Source organism: Nerophis ophidion, linkage group LG02 (genome assembly GCF_033978795.1).
Source record: "Nerophis ophidion isolate RoL-2023_Sa linkage group LG02, RoL_Noph_v1.0, whole genome shotgun sequence".
Classification (NCBI taxonomy): domain Eukaryota; kingdom Metazoa; phylum Chordata; class Actinopteri; order Syngnathiformes; family Syngnathidae; genus Nerophis; species Nerophis ophidion.
This window is the reverse complement of record NC_084612.1, coordinates 19,320,981-19,346,024: the sequence shown is the minus strand read 5'-3', so window position 1 is coordinate 19,346,024 and position 25,044 is coordinate 19,320,981. Positions and strand designations below refer to the sequence as shown.

At 40.9% G+C, this 25,044-nt stretch overlaps 1 protein-coding gene across 1 annotated transcript; it reads right to left on the bottom strand.

The window, feature by feature from the left end:
• Nucleotides 1-1,047: 1,047 nt before the first annotated feature.
• LOC133537593 (E3 ubiquitin-protein ligase AMFR-like) lies at nt 1,048-23,613 on the bottom strand. The gene is made up of 14 exons (XM_061878751.1): nt 23,429-23,613; nt 22,640-22,945; nt 22,477-22,569; nt 22,233-22,397; nt 12,975-13,127; nt 12,848-12,888; nt 12,337-12,469; nt 12,115-12,248; nt 11,901-12,011; nt 8,687-8,883; nt 8,499-8,602; nt 8,117-8,257; nt 7,840-8,021; nt 1,048-1,998 (listed from the first exon to the last, which is right to left on the bottom strand). The coding sequence occupies exons 2-14, from the start codon at nt 22,892-22,894 to the stop codon at nt 1,839-1,841; spliced, it is 1,869 nt and encodes a 622-aa protein (XP_061734735.1). The 5' UTR covers nt 22,895-22,945; nt 23,429-23,613; the 3' UTR covers nt 1,048-1,838.
• Nucleotides 23,614-25,044: the final 1,431 nt, after the last annotated feature.

The window sequence follows — 25,044 nt, the reverse complement described above, 5'->3', positions numbered from 1 at the left end:
TTTATATATATATATATGTATATATATATATATATATATATACACACACATTATATATTTATATATATATATACATATATGTGTATGTATACATATATATAAATACATAGGGACGGCGTGGCGCAGTGGGAGAGTTGCCGTGCGTAACCCGAGGGTCCCTGGTTCAAATCCCACCTAGTACCAACCTCATCACGTCCGTTGTGTCCTGAGCAAGACACTTCACCCTTGCTCCTGATGGGTGCTGGTTGGCGCCCTGCATGGCAGCTCCCTCCATCAGTGTGTGAATGGGTAAATGTGGAAGTAGTGTCAAAGCGCTTTGAGTACCTTGAAGGTAGAAAAGCGCTATACAAGTACAACCCATTTATCATTTATATATATATATATATATATACGTACATAATTACATATACACACATATATATATATATATATATACACACATATATATATATATATATACACACACAGTAAATTATCACAATACTTAAAATTGATTTTAAAAACTAAAAAATTTAAACTAAATCCTTAAATTAAGTGACTGGAAAAAAAGCATGTGCACACTTCACAGTATATTAAGATTGTAGCCTTTTTTTTGTATTAAGTATGTGGATTTTATTTAAATCATTTGTGGAACAAGATGTACAAAAAAGATTTATCCTTGGCAACTCATCAGGAGTTTTTATATTTGTGTCAGTCAGTCAAATGTCTGTATTGAAGTCATAACACAATATCGCAGAAATTAGGCTTTAAATATTTGAGGGGGGGACACTTAAGCTTTTACAGGAACTTTGAGAAACAAAAAAAAATGCATTTTTAAGATTCAGCAAAACATTAACAAATACTTAAAAGGGCACTGATGTTAATGATTAAAATAATATTTAAAGTGAGTCAACATTGATCATTTTGCTGGTACGTGTTTCACTGGACTAGCCAAAGGATCCAAAAACTAAACCCAAAGAACCCATTGTCCAAGAACAATTTGACAAAGACAACGGGAACTTGTGAAACATGTGAAATGATTGGAAACAAATGTGGGACACGAAAGGCTCATTGTAAAATATGTTCTTATTCACAGAGAGTAACTGAAGGAAATACACCCATCACATCTTTTACAAAATTGAATACTTCCCCTTTGTTGTCTAGACTACTGGAAAAGAAAATGTACATGGCTCCTATACTCCCCTGCTGGTTAAATTATGCACTGCATACACCTCAACCTGCTTGGGTTGGAATACTTTTGTTTGCAGAAATAAAAACATTCGTTTGACTGAAAGGCTGATTAATACTAAAGTGACATTCTCTTACACAAGGGTAAGAAGGAAAAAAATGGTATTGTAATTCTTGCCTACTTAGTTGACAGTTGGAATCCAGAAAATAACACACTATTACAGATGTGTTCTTTTTCCCAACCAGACTGCAGGTGGAGAGCAAATGCAAACAAAAACACACTAGAATCCTAAAAAAGAAAATGAAGAACCCAAACATCTCAAGAAAAGGTTCTTGTGAAAGCAAAACATGCTCTTTTTTATGTCAGCTGGCACACAACCTGGTTTACTGTCAAGCCCAAGTCTGGCACGTACACGAAGAGCATTGGCTAGCACAGGCAGGGTACTCAATGCTTAGAGAAGTTTAGCTGTAAAAGTGACACAGAGGCCCGTCTTGATAGTCCATCCTTATTCTGGCAAGGCAAACCAGTCCAAAGGCTGTGTTTGCAATGGTCTTTTAATTATTGTTTGAATATGCGATGACCATCGCTGTACAACGAATGGAGGATTAAAAAAAAAACAAAAAAACACTGCCATGCCTTGTAGTGGACGCTGAGGTTTCTATCTGTGTTTTTAAGGTGCAGTGTCTTGTTGCATGCGTCTCTCTGCAGCTGCCGCCATGGCTCTACGTCGCAGCGTTGTGGAGTCAAGACTTGGGAAAGAGTACGCCTCCTCTTCCTCCAGTCCAGGAACATCCTCATCCTGATCCTCTGGACTCTTTGTCAGATATCTTCTACAAGTAAGGTCATAGAGGAGTGGATGCAAAACACATTAAAGTGGTACACTTAAGAAAGTCCAATAGTAAAGACTGAATCAAATACAAACCCAGTTTTCATATGAGTTGGGAAACTGTGTTAGATGTAAATATTAACGTAATACAATGATTTGCAAATAATTTTCAACCCATATTCAGTTGTATATGCTACAACGACAACATATTTGATGTACAAACTGATAAACATTTTTTTTTTGCAAATAATCATTAACTTTAGAATTTGATGCCAGCAACACGTGACAAAGAAGTTGAAAAAGGTGGCAATAAATACTGATAAAGTTGAGGAATGCTCCTCAAATACTTATTTGGAACATCCCACAGGTGTGCAGGATAATAATTGGGAACAGGTGGGTGGGTGCCATGATTGGGTATAAAAACAGCTTCCCAAAAAATGCTCAGTCTTTCACAGGAAAGGATGGGGCAAGGTACACTCCTTTGTCCACAACTGCGTGAGCAAATAGTCAGTCAAACAGTTTAAGAGCGTTTCTCAAAGTGCAATTGCAAGAAATTTAAGGATTTCAACATCTACGGTCCATAATATCATCAAATGGTTCAGAGAATCTGGAGAAATCACTCCACATAAGTGGCATGGCCGGAAACCAACATTGAACGACCATGACCTTCGATCCCTCAGACAGCACTGTATTAAAAACCGACATCAATCTCGAAAGGATATCACCACATGGGCTCAGGAACACTTCAGAAAACCACTGTCACTAAATACAGTTCATCGCTACATCTGTAAGTGCAAGTTAAAGCTCTACTATGCAAAACGAAAGCCATTTATCAAAAACATCCAGAAACGGCGCCGGCTTCTCTGGGCCCGAGATCATCTAAGATGGACTGATGCAAAGTGGAAAAGTGTTCTGTGGTCTGACGAGTCCACATTTCAAATTTTTGGGGGAAATATTCGACATCGTGTCATCCGGACCATCCAGACTGTTATCGACGCAAAGTTCAAAAGCCAGCATCTGTGATGGTATGGGGGTGCATTAGTGTCCAAGGCATGGGTAACTTACACATCTGTGAAGGCACCATTAATACTGAAAGGTACATACAGGTTTTGGAACAAGTGAAGTGAAGTGAATTATATTTATATAGCGCTTTTCTCAAGTGACTCAAAGCGCTTTACATAGTGACACCCAATATCTAAGTTACATTTAAACCAGTGTGGGTGGCACTGGGAGCAGGTGGGTAAAGTGTCGTGCAACGGCAGTGACTAGGATGGCACAAGCGGGAATTGAACCTGCAACCCTCAAGTTGCTGGCACGGCCACTCTACCAACAGAGCTATACCGCCTAACATATGATGCCCTCTAAGCACCATCTTTTTCATGGACGCCCCTGCTTATTTCAGCAAGACAATGCCAAGCCACATTCAACATGTGTTACAACAGCGTGGCTTTGTAAAAAAAAGAGTGCGGGTACTTTCCTGGCCCGCCTGCAGCCCAGTCCTGTCTCCCATCGAAAATGTGTGGCGCATTATGAAGCGTAAAATACGACAGCGGAGACCCCAGACTGTTGAACGACTGAAGCTCTACATAAAACAAGAATGGGAAAGAATTCCACTTTCAAAGCTTCAAAAATTAGTTTTCTCAGTTCTCAAATGTTTATTGAGTGTTGTTAAAAGAAAAGGTGATGAAACACAGTGGTGAACATGCCCTTTCCCAACTACTTTGGCACTTGTTGCAGCCATGACATTTTAAGTTAATTTCCCCCCAAAAAATTAAGTTTAAGAGTTTGAACATCAAATATCTTGTCTTTGTAGTGCATTCAATTGAATATGGGTTGAAAATGATTTGCAAATCATTGTATTCCGTTTATTTTTACATCTAACACAATTTCACAACTCATATGGAAACGGGGTTTGTAGTACAAAACTCTGCTGGGTGAGCATCTCAATGAAGAACAATAGGATTAAGATTAGAGAACTGCAAAAGGAGCTTGTTGCAAAAGTAGTGTAAATGTCTGTCCAAACTACTCCGAACAATACAGAAAACGTGACAATCAGTGGACAAAATGAATACAAATCTAACAAAATCTACACCGCAACAATAACAAAGAAACTATCCTGATGTACTGTAAAAGTTTCAGAGTGATAATCATCTATGTCCAGGCTAAATGGAAGGGTTAGACGATTATGGAAAAAATAATAATAAAGATTATTTTTGATTGATATTGAGCTCCTTCAGTTTCGTTTCCACAGTGTTCGATTCAAGAACTCCTTCATTCAGCAGTCCATCCAGCTGTATAATCACTCGCCATACAGCAATAGATTATGTCTATTACCTGACACCTTCTATGTTAGCTACTTCTCTTTGTTTATAATGTCCATTTTCTACTGGATTCACTCTCTATTTTATACATATTCTGTAATATTGTACATGGTAATTGTTATTTATTACATATATGATATAAACATATGATATAATATGTCAGCATATATCCTATATGCTTTTAGTCTATTTTAAACCTGCATATACTTTCCATTATTTGTAACTGATCTACTGTGTGGAACAATTTCCCTTCTGGATCATTAAAGTTTGTCTAAGTCTTAATTGTAATCACAAATGATAACACGATTATTCATTCATTTGAACACATGAGTATGTATTGTACTACCAAAACTCAACTTTAAATATAGTTTAAAAGACAAGAAGTAGAAGTAAAAGAAGTAGTAGAAGTACAGTAGAAGAAGTAGTAGAAGTAGAAGTAGAAGAAAAATAAGATTTTTTTAATTGCAGAGTCCCTTGCTATCATATGTTGATAAAAAATATAACACATAATAAAAATCATCTGCAGGCTTCCCAAATACTGTAATTAAGCATGATTAGTTGAGCATATGTCAGCATGTGGCCCCACTTTTAACTATTTTTTTTCAAATGCTAACTTACAGTAAGTCATTAATTTCTCTTTGTGAGTCATTATTTTAGTATGTCAGGTAACTAGGACTGTTATGTTTTTACTTTACGGAAAAAATATCGAGATATATATCGTATATCGCCATTCAGTAAATGGAGTGGAAAACAACCAAAAGTTGCAGAATTCTTCACGCGATGAAGCCAGCCTACGTCACCAGTCTGTACTCTAATGCCCCCCGAGGCTGTGGTGGCAGTGACGAGGTGGAGACGTGATAGCGACAAACCGAGTTACACCGATTCTAACACCCACCCACCCCCTTCCTCTGTCCCCTCATCCTGGAGTCACCACCCAAACTAAGACATTTTCTGGGGGAAACACTGTGTAACACTCAATTAAATACAGAGAACATCTCTGTGCTAGCACAATTGCTAAGTGTAGGGCTGGGTGATATGGATCAAAACTCCTATCTGGATATAGTTTGGCTCATAAACTAGCCCATAAATAGAAATATTAGTTGACATAACTAAATATCTCCACCATGCCTTGTGTTCTAATTTTCAGAACTGATGGAGACCCCAAATACACAAAAACAAGTACCAACAGGTAAGAAAAGTAGTTTTTTTATGATAGGATCCCAACATAAAATGGAACTGCACTTTTTGGGGAATTTTGCCTCTCCTTCACAATCATTTTGAAAGATATGACAACAGTTGAATAAAAAAATACATAAAAGCATTCTAAATATTAAAGAAACGTAAACAAATGTCTGCTTAGAGCAGACCCAACGGGAGCTCCACTGTTCTACCCATATAATCAGATAAATAACCATTCAAGAAGTGCCAACAATATTCCATTTACTTTTTGAGCCTTGAATATTAACCAAGTATAAGTGATATTGTTATTACAAGTGCTAACGCAGACAAACTATAGCGGCGACGTGATCACCACGGTGTGTCCCTATGTTTCCATCATCAAGTGGTCGGCTGTTTCCTCGCTTCCTTGGTCCCTGGAGGTTTATTCTAAATAATAAATCATGTACCTCACCTGGACAGAAGAAGGCTGAGAACGTATTCAGATAGTTGGTATACTTTGACAACCATTTAGGACCCGAAACTGGCGAGAACACAACACAAAAATCGCTTGTTCTGCCCCCACCCTCCAACCTGTTTCCACTCGAGGACTATGAGACATTCATCTAAATAGGAATATATGAACATCCTAGCAGTCGGCATCCTAATGACAGCATATATTGTACAATCAGTGATGTTTTATTATTTTTGTTGGCTCTCAAAGTCTGCAGTGAGCAGAAATCTGTGATGAAGAAAAAAAAAGCAAAGGTCGAGAGGCGCTTTTGAAATGTATCCGTTGTGTATGCTTAAAACGATCAAATAGGTAAACATTTAATATTTTTATAATTTTGCTCGTTACTACATTACATATATAGTTAAATAATGTATATAAAACCCCTAATGGAGGTTTTTGGATGTTTTTAGGGTCTCAAAAGGCAGAATTGAACAGCTCCCCTAAGCTCCATTGTAAGCAGACTTTTGATCAAATTTGATTTAATATTTACAATGCATTAAAAAAAAAATCCATCCATCGTAATGTCTCGTAATGGTTGTCAACGATAGGCAGTTCCCGTTTAGGCTGTGTTTTAAGATAAGAAAAAAGAAAGCCTCAAAAATAATAAGAGAAGTCACATATAATCTCCAATCTTCTTTATAAAAATATTTAGCTATGCTCAATACTTCATTTAACAAAACACAAAAGAACAAAATGTGAAATAAAGTGCCCCGGTTTAAGAGGACATGTTTAAATATTAGCAGCAACATTAAATTAAAGGACCTTTAACAATGGTGTTTTTATAGGTGAAAATTAATATAGAACATGAACACAAATATGTTGGTCAGGAACCCTTACATACTGCTTCATGATGCTGTGTGACAAGCTGTGTTATGAAAATCACTTTTAAAAAGTCAATAATTGTAGTTACTCGTTACTTTACCAAAAACATAATTAAATTAGTGACAGAATTACTCCTTTAATGAATGTAATTAATTACTAGGGAAATCAATTAATGTGTTACTTACAAAATAAAATTCAAATATCAGGCACAAAGCAGTTGAGATAAGTTTCATATATATGACAGCAGTGTGTGCATCTGAGTATGTGCCTTTTAAAAGGCGGTGCCTGTTGCGTCGTGACGTGTGATGTCAGCAAGTCCACTAAGTAGTCTTGCTTGAGCTGTTTTTGTTAGCTTAGCAGGTAGATGACGACAGCTCTTTTGAATCTTTCACAGGTTTATGTTACCTCTGCCCAATAAATAGATTGCATGTGCTTCCATGGCTATATGACCTTGTCAACAAACACGGTATAATTTGAATGGAAAGTTTGTCACTTCTATCATTGATTTGTTGTGCAATATTCCCTCTGACCCTCGTAGATAAGAGTGTGCAGTGCAGTTTGTGTTAACACAGCTCACAGCGCAAGTGATCGATCGTTTGTCTTGGTTATAGTTTAAGTTCATTTCAAAGATGCAATGCAGATAGGTGAACATTTTACTCTAGTTTTATCAAGATTGGATGGATCTATTTTAGGAGAAAAATTAGATTAAATTGTTCAAATCCCTTGTGTCCAATAAACATTATATTAACAGAGGTGTAATGACACTAAGTCAGCTGATGCTGCTTTTCCGGGTTTCTGATTAGACCAAATATGCATGACAGCGTGTGTTGACTGTTTTTAAACTACACTCATGTGGATGGATATTTTTTTAACCCTGTATATGCGTTTTTTTAAATATCCGTATTCTGGTGGACATGGCCTCAAAGGCAATACAGAAGCAGCTCAAACTTCTTCTTCATTTTATGGCAGGTCATAAAGCTTTGTCTGTGACCTTAGGAGATTGCACTTATACCCTCTCGGACATAACACCAACCTGCGTGCCTGCTGGACCATGTCCTCTTTCCGTTGATTCAACATCTTCTGCCTCTCTTCGGCTGACTTGGAGAAGCGACTGCCTCGGGCTTCCATGTTGTCAGGCTCGCTGAGCACCTCAGCGGCTCCACTGGGCCCTGCCTGCTCTGCATGAGTCACCTGCAATGGGTTGCGCTCTAAGGCCTGAGCAAGTAGAAGAAAAATGTAAGGTTTATATTCTTATTTCATTATTTAAATTATTAATAAACAAGTGCAATGTTCAGTAAGGTTGCATGGACCTGTGCAGGTGGAGGGAAAGGCACCTGGATACGACCCTCCAGGATGTTGTCCGTGGTGACCTCCACAGAGCGGGTCAGCTGAAGGTCTTGCATGACCAGGTAAGAGGGTACCTGAGGAAACATCTCCTGGATCTGATGGGCCTGATGGGTGCAGAGCATAATAGCAGCATAATAGACAGCAAAACAGACAATAAAGTTGCTATCACTCTCAGCGAACCATGAAAACTTTATGTACACTGTGGACGGTTTGGTTCACAATGTACCTGTACTTTCCTAAAAGGTACACAGCCAAAGGATCAGAAAAATAATCTACTTGATTTAAAGAGCACGTAACTTAATTAAGAAAAATCAAAATATTTGTTAAAATAAATTATAAACTCACCATTGCTGTCAGTTGAGAGTTGTTAGCCTGAGCAATTCCTAAGATGTTGGTTGTGTGCATCACTTCTACTGAGAAACTGGGAAGCCAGCTAGCAATACGAGACCCTGTGATGGAGAGAATGCCTTTTTATTCTTACTAGCTTAACACACTGTGGGAAAAAAAAACTGTTTTCTGCATGTAGACCAGACCATCAAAGTGAAAGAAGTGGTTGTGTTGACTCATATGAGGTCTTGCATCTGCAGCTGCTCCAGTTGGGACCCCGTTGTCTTCCATGCCCGCTCCCTGCTGCTGGCTTCTCGCCTGGTCATTTTCCCCGCTAATGTTCAGGGAAGTGCGACACGTGGGGCACGACGTGTCTTGCTCCAGCCAAGATCGCAAACAAGAGCTGCAAAAGCACACCGTGCATAAGACCACATACACAAAGACACCTGTTTTTATTATTAAATATGTGAAAAATGTTTTTCAGGATGTAGACTTTACAAAGATTTTCAACATTTTCATGTAAAATGTGCTCCTCACGCCTGATCATTTTCTCTTTCCTGTTTACCATTACGGTATGTTCTATTATTGTAGTTCATGCAATGCCTAGCTATATTATGAAAAATATTACTTTCTTGATTTGAATTTAAGAGCTATAAGGCTACTTGTTGCTTTGGCAAATGATTTACAGCCAACAAAATATTTAAATTATTTGCAGATTTTGATTCCAATCTTCCATGAGTTAAATCGCCCTATATCAATAACAATCACATGTATTACCTATGAGTACTACTAACAATAACAATATCAACACAATACTTATCCTTATGGTCTTTTATCACATACAATATTTTGATTACAATTAGGCCTGGGCGATATATCGAATATACTCGATATATTGCGGGTTGGTCTCTGTTCGATATAGAAAATGACTACGGTATATCGTGAGTATACGTTCTCATGCAGTTGCTTTTAGCTACGATCATTACACTTCAGGCGTTTCTCACTCTTTCTTGTCTCTCCTTCTCACAGAGAAATAAAACAAGCACACCTTGTTACATACGTCACATACTGTCGCATGTGCAACGTCATATACCCCCGCGGAGCAAAGAGGTAGCGCAGTGGTGCAAGTGATAATACGAGAGACAGAAGGTGCGAATCGGGTAACAAATGAAGGAAGAATAATTAATTCCCAAGAAAAACAGCACGGGTCCATCGTCTGGGGGTGGTTTGGCTTCAAGCGGGAAGATGTCGAACAGACAATCGTAATATGTCAAGTAGGCAGGAAAAGCGTTGCTACAAAAAGTAGCAGAACTACTAAGCAACCACTGACCCAATTGAGCCTGGCGTCTTTCATTTCCAGATCAAGACCGTATGAAAAAATAGTCAACAACAGAAGGAGATAACGTCCGGAGTAACCTACCACATAGTGAAGGACATACAATATTTGCTTTCCTAGTATGCAGCTAATTTTTATTTGACAGTTATTGAAATATCTTGTGCACTTTTGTGCATGATGTCACACTTTATTTGTTTTAAACTATTGTAGTGGCGTTCTGGACAAAAAGTGCACTTTAGTTTTGTGTTGTTTTGAAATGTCATCTCAGTGACATCATCCACAAAAGTACACTCATAGTTTGTTTTAAAATGTCTCTGACAATCTTGCACTTTCTGTTTTGAAATACATGAATGTTTGTGCCACTGCTTGATAACTGCTTAATAAATACAGTTTTGGTAAACCAACTTACCGTATTTCCTTGAATAGCCGCCGGGGCGCTAATTAATTTAAAACCTCTTCTCACCCCTGCTCTTACCAATGGCATGCAGTAAAAAATTGAGTGTGATTAAAAAAAATAATAATAATAATAATTATTATTATTATCATCCTGCGTCTGCGGCTCGGTGGTTGGGGATCACTGCTGTACAGCATGTCATCGCAATCACTTTTAAACCATGCTGTCTACGTGCCGGCCGGACACATGCATGTAGCTGCTGCTTATAAGAGATTGCAATGCATACTTGGTCAACAGCCATACCTTTTACACTGATGGTTGTGATGTGGACGGCTTTGGGGCTCTTACTAGTGTGCGTGCACCGCACTCTGTGAACCCTCACCAAGCACATTTCTGGAGAGCATTCGCTCTGTGGCACATTATAGGCGCGGCATAGGGATTACCCATAGTGCCGTGTATCCGTGATGCAGGGCTATTATACACGCGCCCCCCAACCCCGCCCACCTCAACCAACGCACGGAGGGGAGGGGGGGGTATCGACGGTGTAGCCGGGAGTCGTGGATGCATTGCATTGTGGGTGGGTGTTGTGTTGCGTTTGTGGTGTGTTGCAGGGCGTATGTTCTCCACAAGTGTGTTTGTCATCGTTTAATGTGGGTTCGCGGAGTGTGGCGCGTGGTGGTGGGAGTGTTGAAGTTGTTTTGTATCGCAACCATTAGTGTGATCTGTGTGGCTGTGGAACAAGACCCCTGGTTTACACACAGTGAGAGCAAATATAAACTCCTCCGCCGAATTGAAATGACAGTAGGGGAAGGGTCACTCGTGACATCACAAATTTGACCTGGCGGTATAAGTAAGCATGTGCTTTTAAATTAGGGAAGCGAGTTTTACCTGGCCGTAAATTGAGGCAGGCGCATATTACATGCCCGGCGGCTATTCAAGGAAATATGGTAGTTGTGATTTCCCTCTCTACATGAATGCTTAAAATTATCATGTATTAATGCAGTATGAACAAGAATATTTTAATGTGGACACATAGAATCATCATACTGGTGTGATTATATGCATCAAGTGTTAATTCAAGGTTAAGGCAAAATAGAGATATATATAGTGTATCGTGACATGGCCTAAAAATATTTAGATAATAATAAAAGGCCATATAGCCCCGCCCTAATCAAAATACAGTCAATAGTACACAATACCTAAATATAAGTAAAAACTAATATGTACTTTTCATTTTAATCCTTTGTTTTTTTCCCTCAAAGTCGCCCTGTGTCCAGGACGTTATTTCTGAAATTGTAAACATAAAAATAAAAATCTAGACTTCTTGAAGCTCTTTTTTTAGCCTTTTCCTGCAGTGATAATAATACATGAAAATGAAAAATAAGATACCAAAGAATGCAGTTTATTTGGCACAATGGAGGTTATTATATCAACTAAGCTAATAACCGCCTCTGTCAGTCGAGTGACAAAAAATAAATAAAGTATCAGGTTAGATGCAATCAGCTTTGAAAATTTTCCAAATTCAAACAAGAGAAAACTCTTAAAATGTTCCGTTTCACCCAGCAAACAATTAAAATGCATTCAAGTATGTTGTCTTATAGTCTTCTACTAAAAAGCAAATACCTGATTGAAAAACAAGTAAATAATCCCATGCAAAACAGCTTTAAAATCATTTTAATGAATTACTTACTTATGGAAGAGGTGACCACAGGGAAGTTTGCGTGCTGTCAACATGGTATCCCAGCAAATGGCACAATCATCATCATTAGCTGCCAGCTCCTCTGCAGTCGCAACACCAAATCTGTATCAAAGATTAACAAAATATTAAGCATGTTAACTATGAAACAACTATAACTGCTATACTTGCATCAATGAACAATACATCTACATTTATTTGCCTTCACCTGGCCTCCATGTTGTTGATGACACGAAGGTAGTTCTTGTGCCTACGGATGCGGCGCTGGACCTCGTGGAAGAGATAACGCAGCTGCATGAAGATGACCAAACTCGCCATGGACAGCCAAATGTTCCCGAAAAGCTGATGTGACACATATTGACAGATAATGTTGACCACTCGAGAAAAAGGTATTCACAGACTTTGCTGACATGCCGATTCACTGTCTCACCAGCATATGGATATGATGCATGAGGTCTAGAAAGAGCATAGCCAGCTCCATAGTGAAGTCTGTATAGTAAACATAAGTTCCTTTACTCTCCCATGTCCCTGGATGGTTCAGGTCCCACAGGTGTATGGAGTACCTGCACAGAAATGCACAGAAGATGCTTGAACATGATGTTAGGGGTATGTAGGTGAGAAATAATGATGGTAAAACACTATGTAAAATTAAATAATACTCAAATAAAAATAGGTTTATTATATAATTGCTATAAAAAGACTTACATTTAAAAATTCACAAAGTTACTGCCATAAAACAGTGTGATAATTTGTGATGATTGACCGTTCTTCTGACTTGTGTCAAATAAAATGCCTCTGTGGAACAAAGAGGCTATTGTAAACAAATTATACTGCTTGGATTATCTCCGCCAAACCTGGATCTAAATCTGACATATCATCTCATGGTGCATTACTGTGTGCACGTGGATGCATGCCTTAAAGAGGCTTTAAAGGGGACTTACCGCATAATGACGTGCCCTGTGCGAACGGTCACCAGCAGACACTGACAAGACAAAAAAAGACAGGTCATTAATAGTTGTAAAACAACCAAGGCATTTACACAAACCAAGCGTGTGCCTTGGTCCCTACCTCTGCTGCCATGAAAGACAGTGTGTGCATACCATGGGATGCCCCCAACAGGCCACAGACCACAGCCAGACCACAACAGTCCAGCAAAAGGGAGACCAGGAGACACATCACTCGCACGTGACTGTTCATGGGAGTGGAGGGAGAGAATGACAGCTGGGACGACAAATTAAAAAAAGATAGAAAGGTTAAAAGTAGGACTTTAACTTGTTAAAAACATCCCCACAAACTGCATATCCCACCAAGCGAGTATGTACTCTTCTTATAAAAGTTTATTTATATTTTCAAGTCTGATTGTTCTAAAAACATTGCCATACATTATGGCAGGGACGGTCAAGAGTACCTCAGGATACAACACATGGTTCACAATAGCAATAATCTCAGTACTGTATGGCGATACTGCGGTATATCGCTCTTAATAACCAACAATATACTGTACAGTATCTGTGGGTTTATACTGTAGGGTTGAGAAACATAAACAACTTACACACTGCAAAGTCCTTATCCAGCTTTGTCCCACAAATATTGGAAAACCCAAAGGGGGTCCACACTTTTGATTTCAACAATGCCAATGTATCAATTTAACTTCACTGCTTGGGTCTGCCATGTTAGCATCTTTTTTCTTTTCCGACCTCAGCCCCCCCCCCCCCGAACATGCAAACGGTGACACAACTCACTGAGGAGGAATGATGAAAGAAAGTTATAGCAAAAAAATAACCCACATCGATAATGATATGGCAAGTTTAAACATGGCGACAGTTCACCATAGACCTACGCAATAAACTGATTTTATTGCTATTTTATCATACTTTTATAATTTTTTTGTAGTAATAAAAGTGTGCGTCCCTCGATATATGTCAAAGGAGTTGAGAGTCAAAGAACAACATATAATTTGGGTGTTATGACCAGTTTAGGGACTAACGCAGAAATGGGCAAACTACAGCCCGCAACCGTATACGGCCCGTTGAAAGTTTTAAATCCGGCCCGCAGAACTTGTCCAAATTATTGAAAAAAAAATGTATATATATATATATTTTTTTTTTTTTACAAAAAACTCTAATCAATGTTAAGGCTTCTTTCTGCCTCCCGTATGCGTTTTCAGCGCTTGACTATCATTAAGGAGGAGCCACCCTTTAAATTCTATTATTGAATTACATTTCATATTATTATTGTAAACCTTGTTTAATGGACAGTGAGTGCCGAGTATTTAATGCAGAATGGACAACAAAATATTTTTTTACTGAAGTCCGATCAAAGGCTGTGTGTGTCTGGTATGCCAAGAAACTGTCGCGGTTTACAAAGAGTACAATATCAGCCGCCACTTTGCTACAAAAGATGCTAACTTTGTCTGGCTCGACCTTCGTCTGTGAGCAGACATTCAGCGTCATGATCATCAACAAATCCCGTCACAGATCCAGGTTAACTGACCAGCATCTCGGAGCTATCCTGGGAATTACCACAACCAAATTCACTCCAGACTGTGATGCATTGGCCGAAAAGGGAGATCAACAACACTGTTCCCACTGAAACTGTGAGTTTCTCTGCTGTTATTCTGTGATAATCAAATGTTAACAATTCAAGTATCCATCCATCCATCCATCATCTTCCGCTTATCCGAGGTCGGGTCGCGGGGGCAGCAGCCTAAGCAGGGAAGCCCAGACTTCCCTATCTCCAGCCACTTCGTCTAGCTCTTCCCGGGGGATCCCGAGGCGTTCCCAGGCCAGCCGGGAGACATAGTCTTTCCAACGTGTCCTGGGTCTTCCCCGTGGCCTCCTACCAGCTGGACGTGCCCTAAACACATCCCTAGGGAGGCGTTCGGGTGGCATCCTGACCAGATGCCCGAACCACCTCATCTGGCTCCTTTCGATGTGGAGGAGCAGCGGCTTTACGTTGAGGTTCTCACCCTATCTCTAAGGGAGAGCCCCGCCACCCGGCGGAGGAAACTCATTTCGGCCGCTTGTACCCGTGATCTTATCCTTTCGGTCATGACCCAAAGCTCATGACCATAGGTGAGGATGGGAACGTAGATCGACCGGTAAATTGAGAGCTTTGCCTTCCGGCTCAGCTCCTTCTTCACCACAACGGATCGATACAACGTCCGCATTACTGAAGACGCCGCACCGATCCGCCTGTCGATCTCACGATCCACTCTTCCCCCACTCGTGAACAAGACTCCTAGGTACTTGAACTCCTCCACTTGGGGCAGGGTCTCCTCCCCAACCCGGAGATGGCACTCCACCCTTTTCCGGGCGAGAACCATGGACTCGGACTTGGAGGTGCTGATTCTCATTCCGGTCGCTTCACACTCGGCTGCGAACCGATCCAGTGAGAGCTGAAGATCCCGGCCAGATGAAGCCATCAGGACTACATCAGCTGCAAAAAGCAGAGACCTAATCCCGTGGCCACCAAACCGGAACCCCTCAACGCCTTGACTGCGCCTAGAAATTCTGTCCATAAAAGTTATGAACAGAATCGGTGACAAAGGACAGCCTTGGCGGAGTCCAACCTTCACTGGAAACGTGTCCGACTTACTGCCAGCAATGCGGACCAAGCTCTGACACTGATCATACAGGGAGCGGACTGCCACAATAAGACATTCCGATACCCATACTCTCTGAGCACTCCCCACAGGACTTCCCGAGGGACACGGTCGAATGCCTTCTCCAAGTCCACAAAGCACATGTAGACTGGTTGGGCAAACTCCCATGCACCCTCAAGAACCCTGCCGAGAGTATAGAGCTGGTCCACAGTTCCACGACCAGGACGAAAACCACACTGTTCCTCCTGAATCCGAGGTTCGACTATCCGGCGAAGCCTCCTCTCCAGTACACCTGAATAAACCTTACCGGGAAGGCTGAGGAGTGTGATCCCACGATAGTTGGAACACACCCTCCGGTCCCCCTTCTTAAAGAGAGGGACCACCACCCCGGTCTGCCAATCCAGAGGTACCGCCCCCGATGTCCACGCGATGCTGCAGAGTCTTGTCAACCAAGACAGCCCCACAGCATCCAGAGCCTTAAGGAACTCCGGGCGGATCTCATCCACCCCCGGGGCCTTGCCGCCGAGGAGCTTTTTAACTACCTCAGCGACCTCAGCCCCAGAAATAGGAGAGTCCACTACAGATTCCCCAGGCACCGCTTCCTCAAAGAAAGACGTGTTGGTGGGATTGAGGAGGTCTTCGAAGTATTCCCTCCACCGATCCACAACATCCGCAGTCGAAGTCAGCAGAACACCATCCGCACCATACACGGTGTTGATAGTGCACTGCTTCCCCTTCCTGAGGCGCCGTAAGGTGGTCCAGAATCGCTTCGAAGCCGTCCGGAAGTCGTTTTCCATGGCTTCCCCGAACTCTTCCCATGTCCGAGTTTTTGCCTCCGCGACCGCTAAAGCTGCACACCGCTTGGCCCGTCGGTACCCGTCCACTGCCTCCGGAGTCCTATGAGCCAAAAGAACCCGATAGGACTCCTTCTTCAGCTTGACGGCATCCCTCACTGCTGGTGTCCACCAACGGGTTCTGGGATTACCGCCACGACAGGCACCAACAACCTTGCGGCCACAGCTCCAATCAGCCGCCTCGACAATAGAGGTTCGGAACATGGTCCACTCGGACTCAATGTCCCGCACCTCCCTCGTGACATGTTCAAAGTTCTCCCGGAGGTGTGAATTGAAACTCTCTCTGACAGGAGACTCTGCCAGACGTTCCCAGCAGACCCTCACAATGCGCTTGGGCCTGCCAGGTCTGTCCGGCATCCTCCCCCACCATCGCAGCCAACTCACCACCAGGTGGTGATCGGTAGAAAGCTCCGCCCCTCTCTTCACCCGAGTGTCCAAAATATAAGGCCGCAAATCCGATGACACAACTACAAAGTCGATCATGGAACTGCGGCCTAGGGTGTCCTGGTGCCAAGTGCACATATGGACACCCTTATGTTTGAACATGGTGTTTGTTATCGACAAACTGTGACGAGCACAAAAGTCCAATAACAAAACACCACTCGGGTTTAGATCCGGGCGACCATTCTTCCCAATCACGCCTCTCCAGGTTTCACTGTCGTTGCCAACATGAGCGTTGAAGTCTCCCAGTAGGACAAGGGAATCACCCGGAGGAGCACTTTCCAGTACTCCCTCGAGTGTACCCAAAAAGGGTGGGTATTCTGAACTGCTGTTTGGTGCGTAAGCACAAACAACAGTCAGGACCCGTCCCCCCACCCGAAGGCGAAGGGAAGCTACCCTCTCGTCCACTGGGTTGAACTCAAACGTACAGGCTTTGAGCCGGGGGGCAACCAGAATTGCCACCCCAGCCCGTCGCCTCTCACTGCCGGCAACGCCAGAGTGGAAGAGGGTCCAGTCCCTCTCGAGAGAACTGGTTCCAGAGCCCTTGCTGTGCGTCGAGGTGAGTCCGACTATATCCAGCCGGAACTTCTCTACCTCGCGCACTAGCTCAGGCTCCTTCCCCCCCAGTGAGGTGACGTTCCACGTCCCAAGAGCTAGCTTCTGTAGCCGAGGATCGGACCGCCAAGTGCCCTGCCTTCGGCTGCCGCCCAGCTCACAATGCACCCGACCTCTATGGCCCCTCCTATGAGTGGTGAGCCCATTGGAGGGATGACCCACGTTGCCTCTTCGGGCTGTGCCCGGCCGGGCCCCATGGGAACAGGCCCGACCACCAGGCGCTCGCCATCGTGCCCCAACTCCGGGCCTGGCTCCAGAGCGGGGCCCCGGTGACCCACGTCCGGGCGAGGGAAATCTGGGTTCATTTCGTTGTAATTCCATAGAAGTCTTTGAGCTGCTCTTTGTCTGATCACTCACCTAGGACCTGTTTGTCTTGGGAGACCCTACCAGGGGGCATGAAAACCCCCAGACAACATAGCTCCTAGGATCATTGGGACACGCAAACTCCTCTACCACGGTAAGGTAGCAGCTCAGAGAGGAGACAATTAATTTCGCTCTCACAATTCAAGTAAATCTAATTTATACTGTGAATTTCTCTACTGTGTTTATTGTTAATCAAATGAAATTAATGGATTTGGAAGAAAAAAAAATTGTACAATGAGCCTTGCTGCCTACTCATGATGATATGTTACATGTTTGTAGGCCAAATCCTCTCACGTAATGGCTTTTACATGTAATTTATATTATTTCACACAAACACTCCATCCATCTGTTCCTGGCCCGGCACCCCTGTCAAATCTTACAATCCAATGTGGCCCTCCTGGCAAAAAGTTTGCCCATCCCTGGACTAGAGCATTCCAAAGTAACGCATTAGTGTATTCTCATTACTGTATCGCTGTTAATTTCAGCGGAAACTAGTAGTCTAACGCGTTATTTTTCATATTAAGTCTCAGTTACCGTTACTACATGATGCGTTACTGCGTTATTTTATATTATTTTTTATGTAGTATGGGCTAGAATCTGAGAAAATCGGAGTGTTTTATTGGAGAGCTGCGGTGTCGTCCTTCTGAATCTTCCTGTGTCACAAGGGGGAGAAGAGGCGCGCTGTGTGTGTGTGTGTGTGTGTGTGTGTGTGTGTGTGTGTGTGTGTGTGTGTGTGTGTGTGTGTGTGGAGGGTGGGGGGCGTGTCTGTGTTTACTAACAAGACATCATTGCGTAGCCGAAGTCGAATTTCTTAACAATGAGATATTCTCACAAATTTTCTTTTGTCGAGCACAAAGAAAATAACATTTTAGTTAAATGTAAGTTGTGTCTTGGATCAAAGATTCTACCTACTGCCCAAGACAGCAATTCAAATCTGCTGAAACAACTACAAAAGCAACATGCTTCGACAAAGCTAGTAAAGAGAGACACACTTCACTTCCACCTCCACCGAAGCAACAGCGGCTGGATCTTAACAGAAGTACTGCTATCCAGAATAACATTGATAGAGCAGCATATGAGCTAGAAGACATGCAAGCTATTTCTACAGTGGAGCCACCCGATATCAGGCAGCTAATTAGCATAATACCGGGCGTCACACGACAAATGGCACGGAAAACATTTTCCGATGGAAAGCGAGCTAAAGAAAACACTCCAAACTCTGCCTCTGCACATCATTTAGCACTGAAGGTACACACTGGTCTTATATACTGTTGCTCTTTCATTCTAGATTTCTAGAGTGTTTGATTATCACATCACTCTAAGTGTATAGACTAAAAAGTTTACAAACATAAAAAGGGATCCAAATGGGCCAGACCAATCTTTCCTTATCGTTAAACTAAAACTGGGGAAATGCGTAGTGTTCTGGGGCTTCAGTACAGCGTTGCTCTCCTGAAGACATGATTTTATTTCACAATCGTGCGTTTGTCATGTGTGCCTTCCTTGGGCGAAGCCAAGTTTACAGCTATGTTGTTATTATGCTGTTTGTTACTTATGTATGTTATGTTGCAGCTATTTAAAATAGTTTTGTCTATTTGTTCTGACCTGAAATAAATTGTCCCTTTGAAACATATCTTTGTCTTTGTTTGCTGTATTTAGACCACATTGCTTAGCAGAGTTCAGTGATGCAAATGCATGTCAAGTTGGTCAACAGATTGTATTCTCCAGTGCAATAACAGTACTAAAATGAAGGCTAAAAGGGCATGAATGGGAGCCTTAAAAAAAAGCTTTAAAAAAGTAACTAAATAGTTAAGATTCCACAGTAACGCATTACTTTTTGGTGTAAGTAACTGAGTTATTAACTGAGTTACTTTTGAAATAAAGTAACTAGTAACTGTAACTAGTTACTGGTTTTCACTGACTAACCCAACACTGGTTATGACTGATGACAATAAGTCATAAAAATCACATATAAATTACAAAAAGGTTAAATATTTAAAAGTATTGCTATTTTACATAAGGTTAAAAATTGTATAATAAAAATGCATTGTATATTTTGTATAATCTAATGATTGTGCCATATCAAACATATTGCATTGAAGTGTAGTGTAGTGCCATTAAAACATTTAAATCCAAGCTTCCTTTTACAGAAAAAAGCTGTAACAGTCATTAGCGAATATAGATACAGGGAACTCACAATCCCAATAACTTAACAGTTACATGTATTTAATGAACTGATATAGCACAACATGTAAAAAACAACAATATTCTACCAAACAACATTCAAAACATATTTGTAATAAGAGAAAGTAATTATAACTTTAAAGGAATAGAGATTTTTAATAAATCCCGATTTCGAGCAGTGATAATGGAAAGATGCATTGTAATTAAAGGCGAACAAAATCTAAATTTCTTTTTGTATTTAAAAAAAAAAAATCATGAAAATATAAAAATAGTACTGAGTAATTTGATGTTTTTGTTTATTTTTTTGTTGTATGTGTTGAAATAGAATTATGGCCTCACTACTCTTCTGAGTTGAACGACGAATGTTACATATGTGTGAATGAGGGAGAGATACTAAAAGTTTATAGTTTTTTCAGCTCCTTTTCATTCATGATTTATTTTTTAAGTTGTATTGATTTTTTATTTCATATTGAGTTAAGCTTCCACCCTCTGTCTCATTTCCTTAGCGGCCATTCACACACAAAGCACACACACGTTTTCCCTCAGTGTGAGCAGTGGTTTGGATTTGCAGCAAAAGATGTGGACAAGTGACTGCATGCCGCAAAGTTAGTAGAAAAAAGACAGTAGCACAACAGTCTTTTCCAGAATTTCAAACAAAGGCATCCAGACGAGAGGGGGGGAAATGGAACTTTGTACAAGGTGAACAAGACCCCAACAACAAATAAAGTTCCGCTAATAAGCAGCTTATTGTGGTGGAATAGTTAAATTTCTTGCTGCAGGAGAATGAGACTTGTTGAGGAGTACAAAGTTAGCAGTCAGTATTTGTTTCTACAAATTGGGGAATATAAGCCAATAAGTAGAAATACACATTCTGTTGTATGTCAATGTTGTTCTGTTAAAATCTAATTTGATAAAAGTTTGTACATGTTCGCTCTGCTATCTTTCGTTAGCCTGTCAAGCAGCTGTTCAATTGTATGTTAGCATTAAGCTAGCCGCATTACAGCCAACTTTCATTCTGTATAATTCATTGTATTGCTTTTTTTTTTTTTTATAACAAACTTTAATGTTGATTTATCTCGATTCTTAGGTGTATGTGCCGAGTTCATATGTATATTAATGTACTTTTCTTTGTCTGCTTAGTTTTACAGTAACTTAATAGTAGAAACTATTATAGATAGATAGAGAGATAGTACTTTATTTATTCCGTCAGGAGAGTTCCTTCAGGAAAATTACAAAGAAACAAACAAGTTGTTTCTTCATCTCTAAATTAAAAGACTGTTTACATATTTGGAAAACAAAAATCCAACATTCAGGGAGGGCAGAATAATATATGTCAATCAACCACACGTGTACAAAGTGCAGCCTGTTTAGTACTAAAATAAGAAGCAACAATTGAAAAACAGAAGACAATACGAGAAAAATATATATTTACTACTAATTAAAATTTGTTTTTAACTATGTATACATTTTATTGCCTTCTTAAAGAATATGTATGCATACATGCCAATTATGCAAATTTTATGATCAGCACCCACCACACCTCTAGCGTTGGCCCCACCGTCACAAATACATTGGCAATCTGTGGGAAACACTCTTAGTCACAGATTTGTCATTGTCATTATATTGTAACATTTGAGGATACACGGCTAGAAATGACAAAAACAATCACAAAAACTCTGGACGGGTGTATCATAATGATTTAGTTTCCACTTTTCCGCGAAGCCCCATTTTCTTGCTGTTTTCTGTATTGCCTAGAATAAAATGTATCTCTTTATCCAAGAAGTTAATACAGGAGAAATTGCTCCATTTTTGTCAGCGTGTCTTGTTCCGACTAATGCGTTTAATGCGATGTGGTTTCCCCAGCTTCCGACAAGTACCGAGGCAGTAATATTCTGAAGTAGGGATTCTTGTGTAGGCCAATTATTAGTACAATTTTCCTTCACAGTTAAGCTAGCTTCGTCGAACCACATTTACTGTATGTGTCACAAGTAAACTACTGTTTAAGATCACTTGAATATATTTTTTTTAAATGACATTTTTCAAAAGGTTTCCTCCTAACGCCTGAGATGGACTCAGCTTCTAATAATAGCGACAGCCTGTTGGGTCACTGATACATTTTTACCTCGGGACAGTGCGACGCACTCCTGTATCAGATTGTATCGTGCATGTGGGACAGAAAACAAAGTATCAAGTGTGGTCCGTGTTGCAGTTGTAGACTGTCCACAATATTTGTCAATAGAAGTGCGGGTGGGATGTATAAAAACTTACATATTCAAATCGGTCTTTGCAGAGCTGCACCATAAGGTGAAGAAATACCAGCGCAGCGAACCACAGACACCACATGACCACCTCATCTACAGTCTGCACGTTCAGCACTCCAAAGATGAATATAAACTTGTAGAAAATGAAGTTCCAGAACTTGTCTTTCAGGTGCTTGAGAAGTTGGAAGGAAGAAGATATTAGAAAGACTATTGTCCTGTTTGATAAACAAACAGAGATGCACCAAACTAACCTGTTTCTCACTGACTCTGAGTGGACCAAACACCACGTACTGGATCATTTTAGCGATTAACATTAAAGAGCAGCAGAATGTGTTCACTAACACCTATAGGAAGAGAAAGAATCACATTAAGAAAATGTCCAACCAAAATATGAATTTGGGAACAGGAGCTCACCCATACAAAGAGGCTGTCAGTGACCAAATACCACAAGACAGTGCTTGCAAGTCCTGTGCTACTAATATCATTTTTTAGGTCATCTAGATCCACTTCAGTGGGGGTTGGAGTCTCGTCCGCTTCCAAGGACCCAAAGGCTGGGTCTGTCACGGTCGTGTAAGCGCTGAAGATGCTGCCAGCCAGCAGAGCCACGGTCAACGCCGTGTATGTCTGCAGACTGGGCCATGGGAACCGCTCCAGAAATAGCAATGGCATTTCAGCTCAAACTTCCCTTCTTCTTCTCCTTCCCCACTCGAGAATATAATGCTGTTAAAACAGAGTAGACCTGGGTTAGTAGGGTATTCGAAGTGATGGCTTGTCTGACTGCTCCTTTGGGCATATATGCGACGACTTGTCCAGGGTGTAACCCGCCTTCCGCCCGAATGCAGCTAAGATAGGCTCAAGCGCTCCCCGCAAACCCGAAAGGGACAAGCGGTAAAAAAAATGGATGGAATGTCAGAAATTATGTTAGCCAGGTGAAATGTTCACCTGTTAGCTAGCACGACGACATGGACCTGACATGTCTATTGCTACAAGCGTATTACGTACTTAATCTGGTCATTTGTATTATCTTTGCATAAGACAAATGACAGCAATTGCGAGTCGTTTACCGGCGATTCTAAATCATTTGACGTATTTGCAACTCGACTGGCTAACGTTAGCTACCATTAGCTTACAAGTCGGCTAACATTAGCCACCCACTCTTGGCTGCTAGTTAGGCATCAACGCACACATTCAACTTTTACTTACAGCTTCCAAGAATGTCGTAGACAGCGTACAGCCTCCACAATGTATCGAGCGGTGTGATTTTAAGGTTACTTCATGTTAAATGTCGTAATTGTCACCAACGTCATGTTTATTTCACCGAGTTGCCAAGCCAGGGGGAGGCTCCTGTCTCGTGCCCGTTGCAACTACGTCATCATAAGAGATCGCCTACGACATTTCGTCCACAAAACAGCCCCAAACTTGATATATATATATATATATATATATATATATATATATATATATATATATATATATATATATATATATATATATATATATATATATATATATATATATATATATATATATATATATATATATATATATATATATATATATATATATATATATATATATATATATATATATATATATATATATGTGTGTGTGTGTGTGTGTGTATATACATACAGGTGCTGGTCATATTATTAGAATATCATGAACAAGTTGATTTATTGTATGTAGAATGTATGCATTCATTCCAAACAGGCTGATACATTTCAAGTGTTTTTTGCCAAAAAGGAGATAATTATAGCTGACAACCAATGAAAACCTTAAATTCAACATCTCACAAAATTAGAATATGGTGAAAAGGTCAGATATTGAAGACACATGGTGCCACACTCTAATTAGCTAACTAACTCAAAACACCTGGAAAAACCTTCAAATGGTCTCTCGTTTTGATTCTGTATGACGCACAATCAAGGGGAAGACTGCTGACTTGACAACTTTCCAAAAGATGACCATTGATACTTTAAAGAAGGAGGGCAAGACACAAAAGGTCATTGCCAAAGAGGTTGGATGTTCCCAGAGCTCTGTGTCAAAGGACATTAATAGAGAAGCAAAGGGAAGACAAAGATGTGGTATAAAAAAGTGTACAAGCAAGAGGGATAACCGCGCCCTGGAGAGGATTGTCAAACAAAACCGATTCAAAAATGTGGGGGAGATCCACAAAGAGTGGACTGCAGCTGGAGTCAGTGCTTCAAGAACCACCACCCACCGACGTATGCAAGATATATGGGCTTCAGCTGTCGCATTCCTTGTGTAAAGCCACTCTTGAATAAGAGACAACCTCAAAAGTGTCTCGTCTGGGCTCAAAACAAAAAGGACTGGACTGCTACTGAGTGGTCCAAAGTTATGTTTTCAGATGAAAGTAAATTTTGTATCTCCTTTGGAAATCAAGGTACCAGAGTCCGGAGGAAGACAGGAGAGGCACAGAATCCACATTGCCTGAAGTCCAGTGTCAAATTTCCACAATCGGTAATGGTCTGGGGTGCCATGTCATCTGCTGGTGTTGGTCCACGGTGTTTCCTGAAGTCTAGGGTCAATGCAGCAGTCTACCAGGAAGTTTTAGAACACTTTATGCTGCCTGCCGCGGACCAATTTTATGGAGGTGAAGATTTCATTTTCCAACATGACTTGGCACCTGCAAACAGTGACAAATCTACCAGTACCTGGTTTAAGGACCATGGTATCCCTGTTCTTGATTGGCCTGCAAACTCACCTGACATTAACCCCATAGAAAACCTATGGGGTATTGTGAAGCAGAAGATGCGAGATGCCAGACCTAACAATCCTGAAGAGCTGAAGGCCACTAT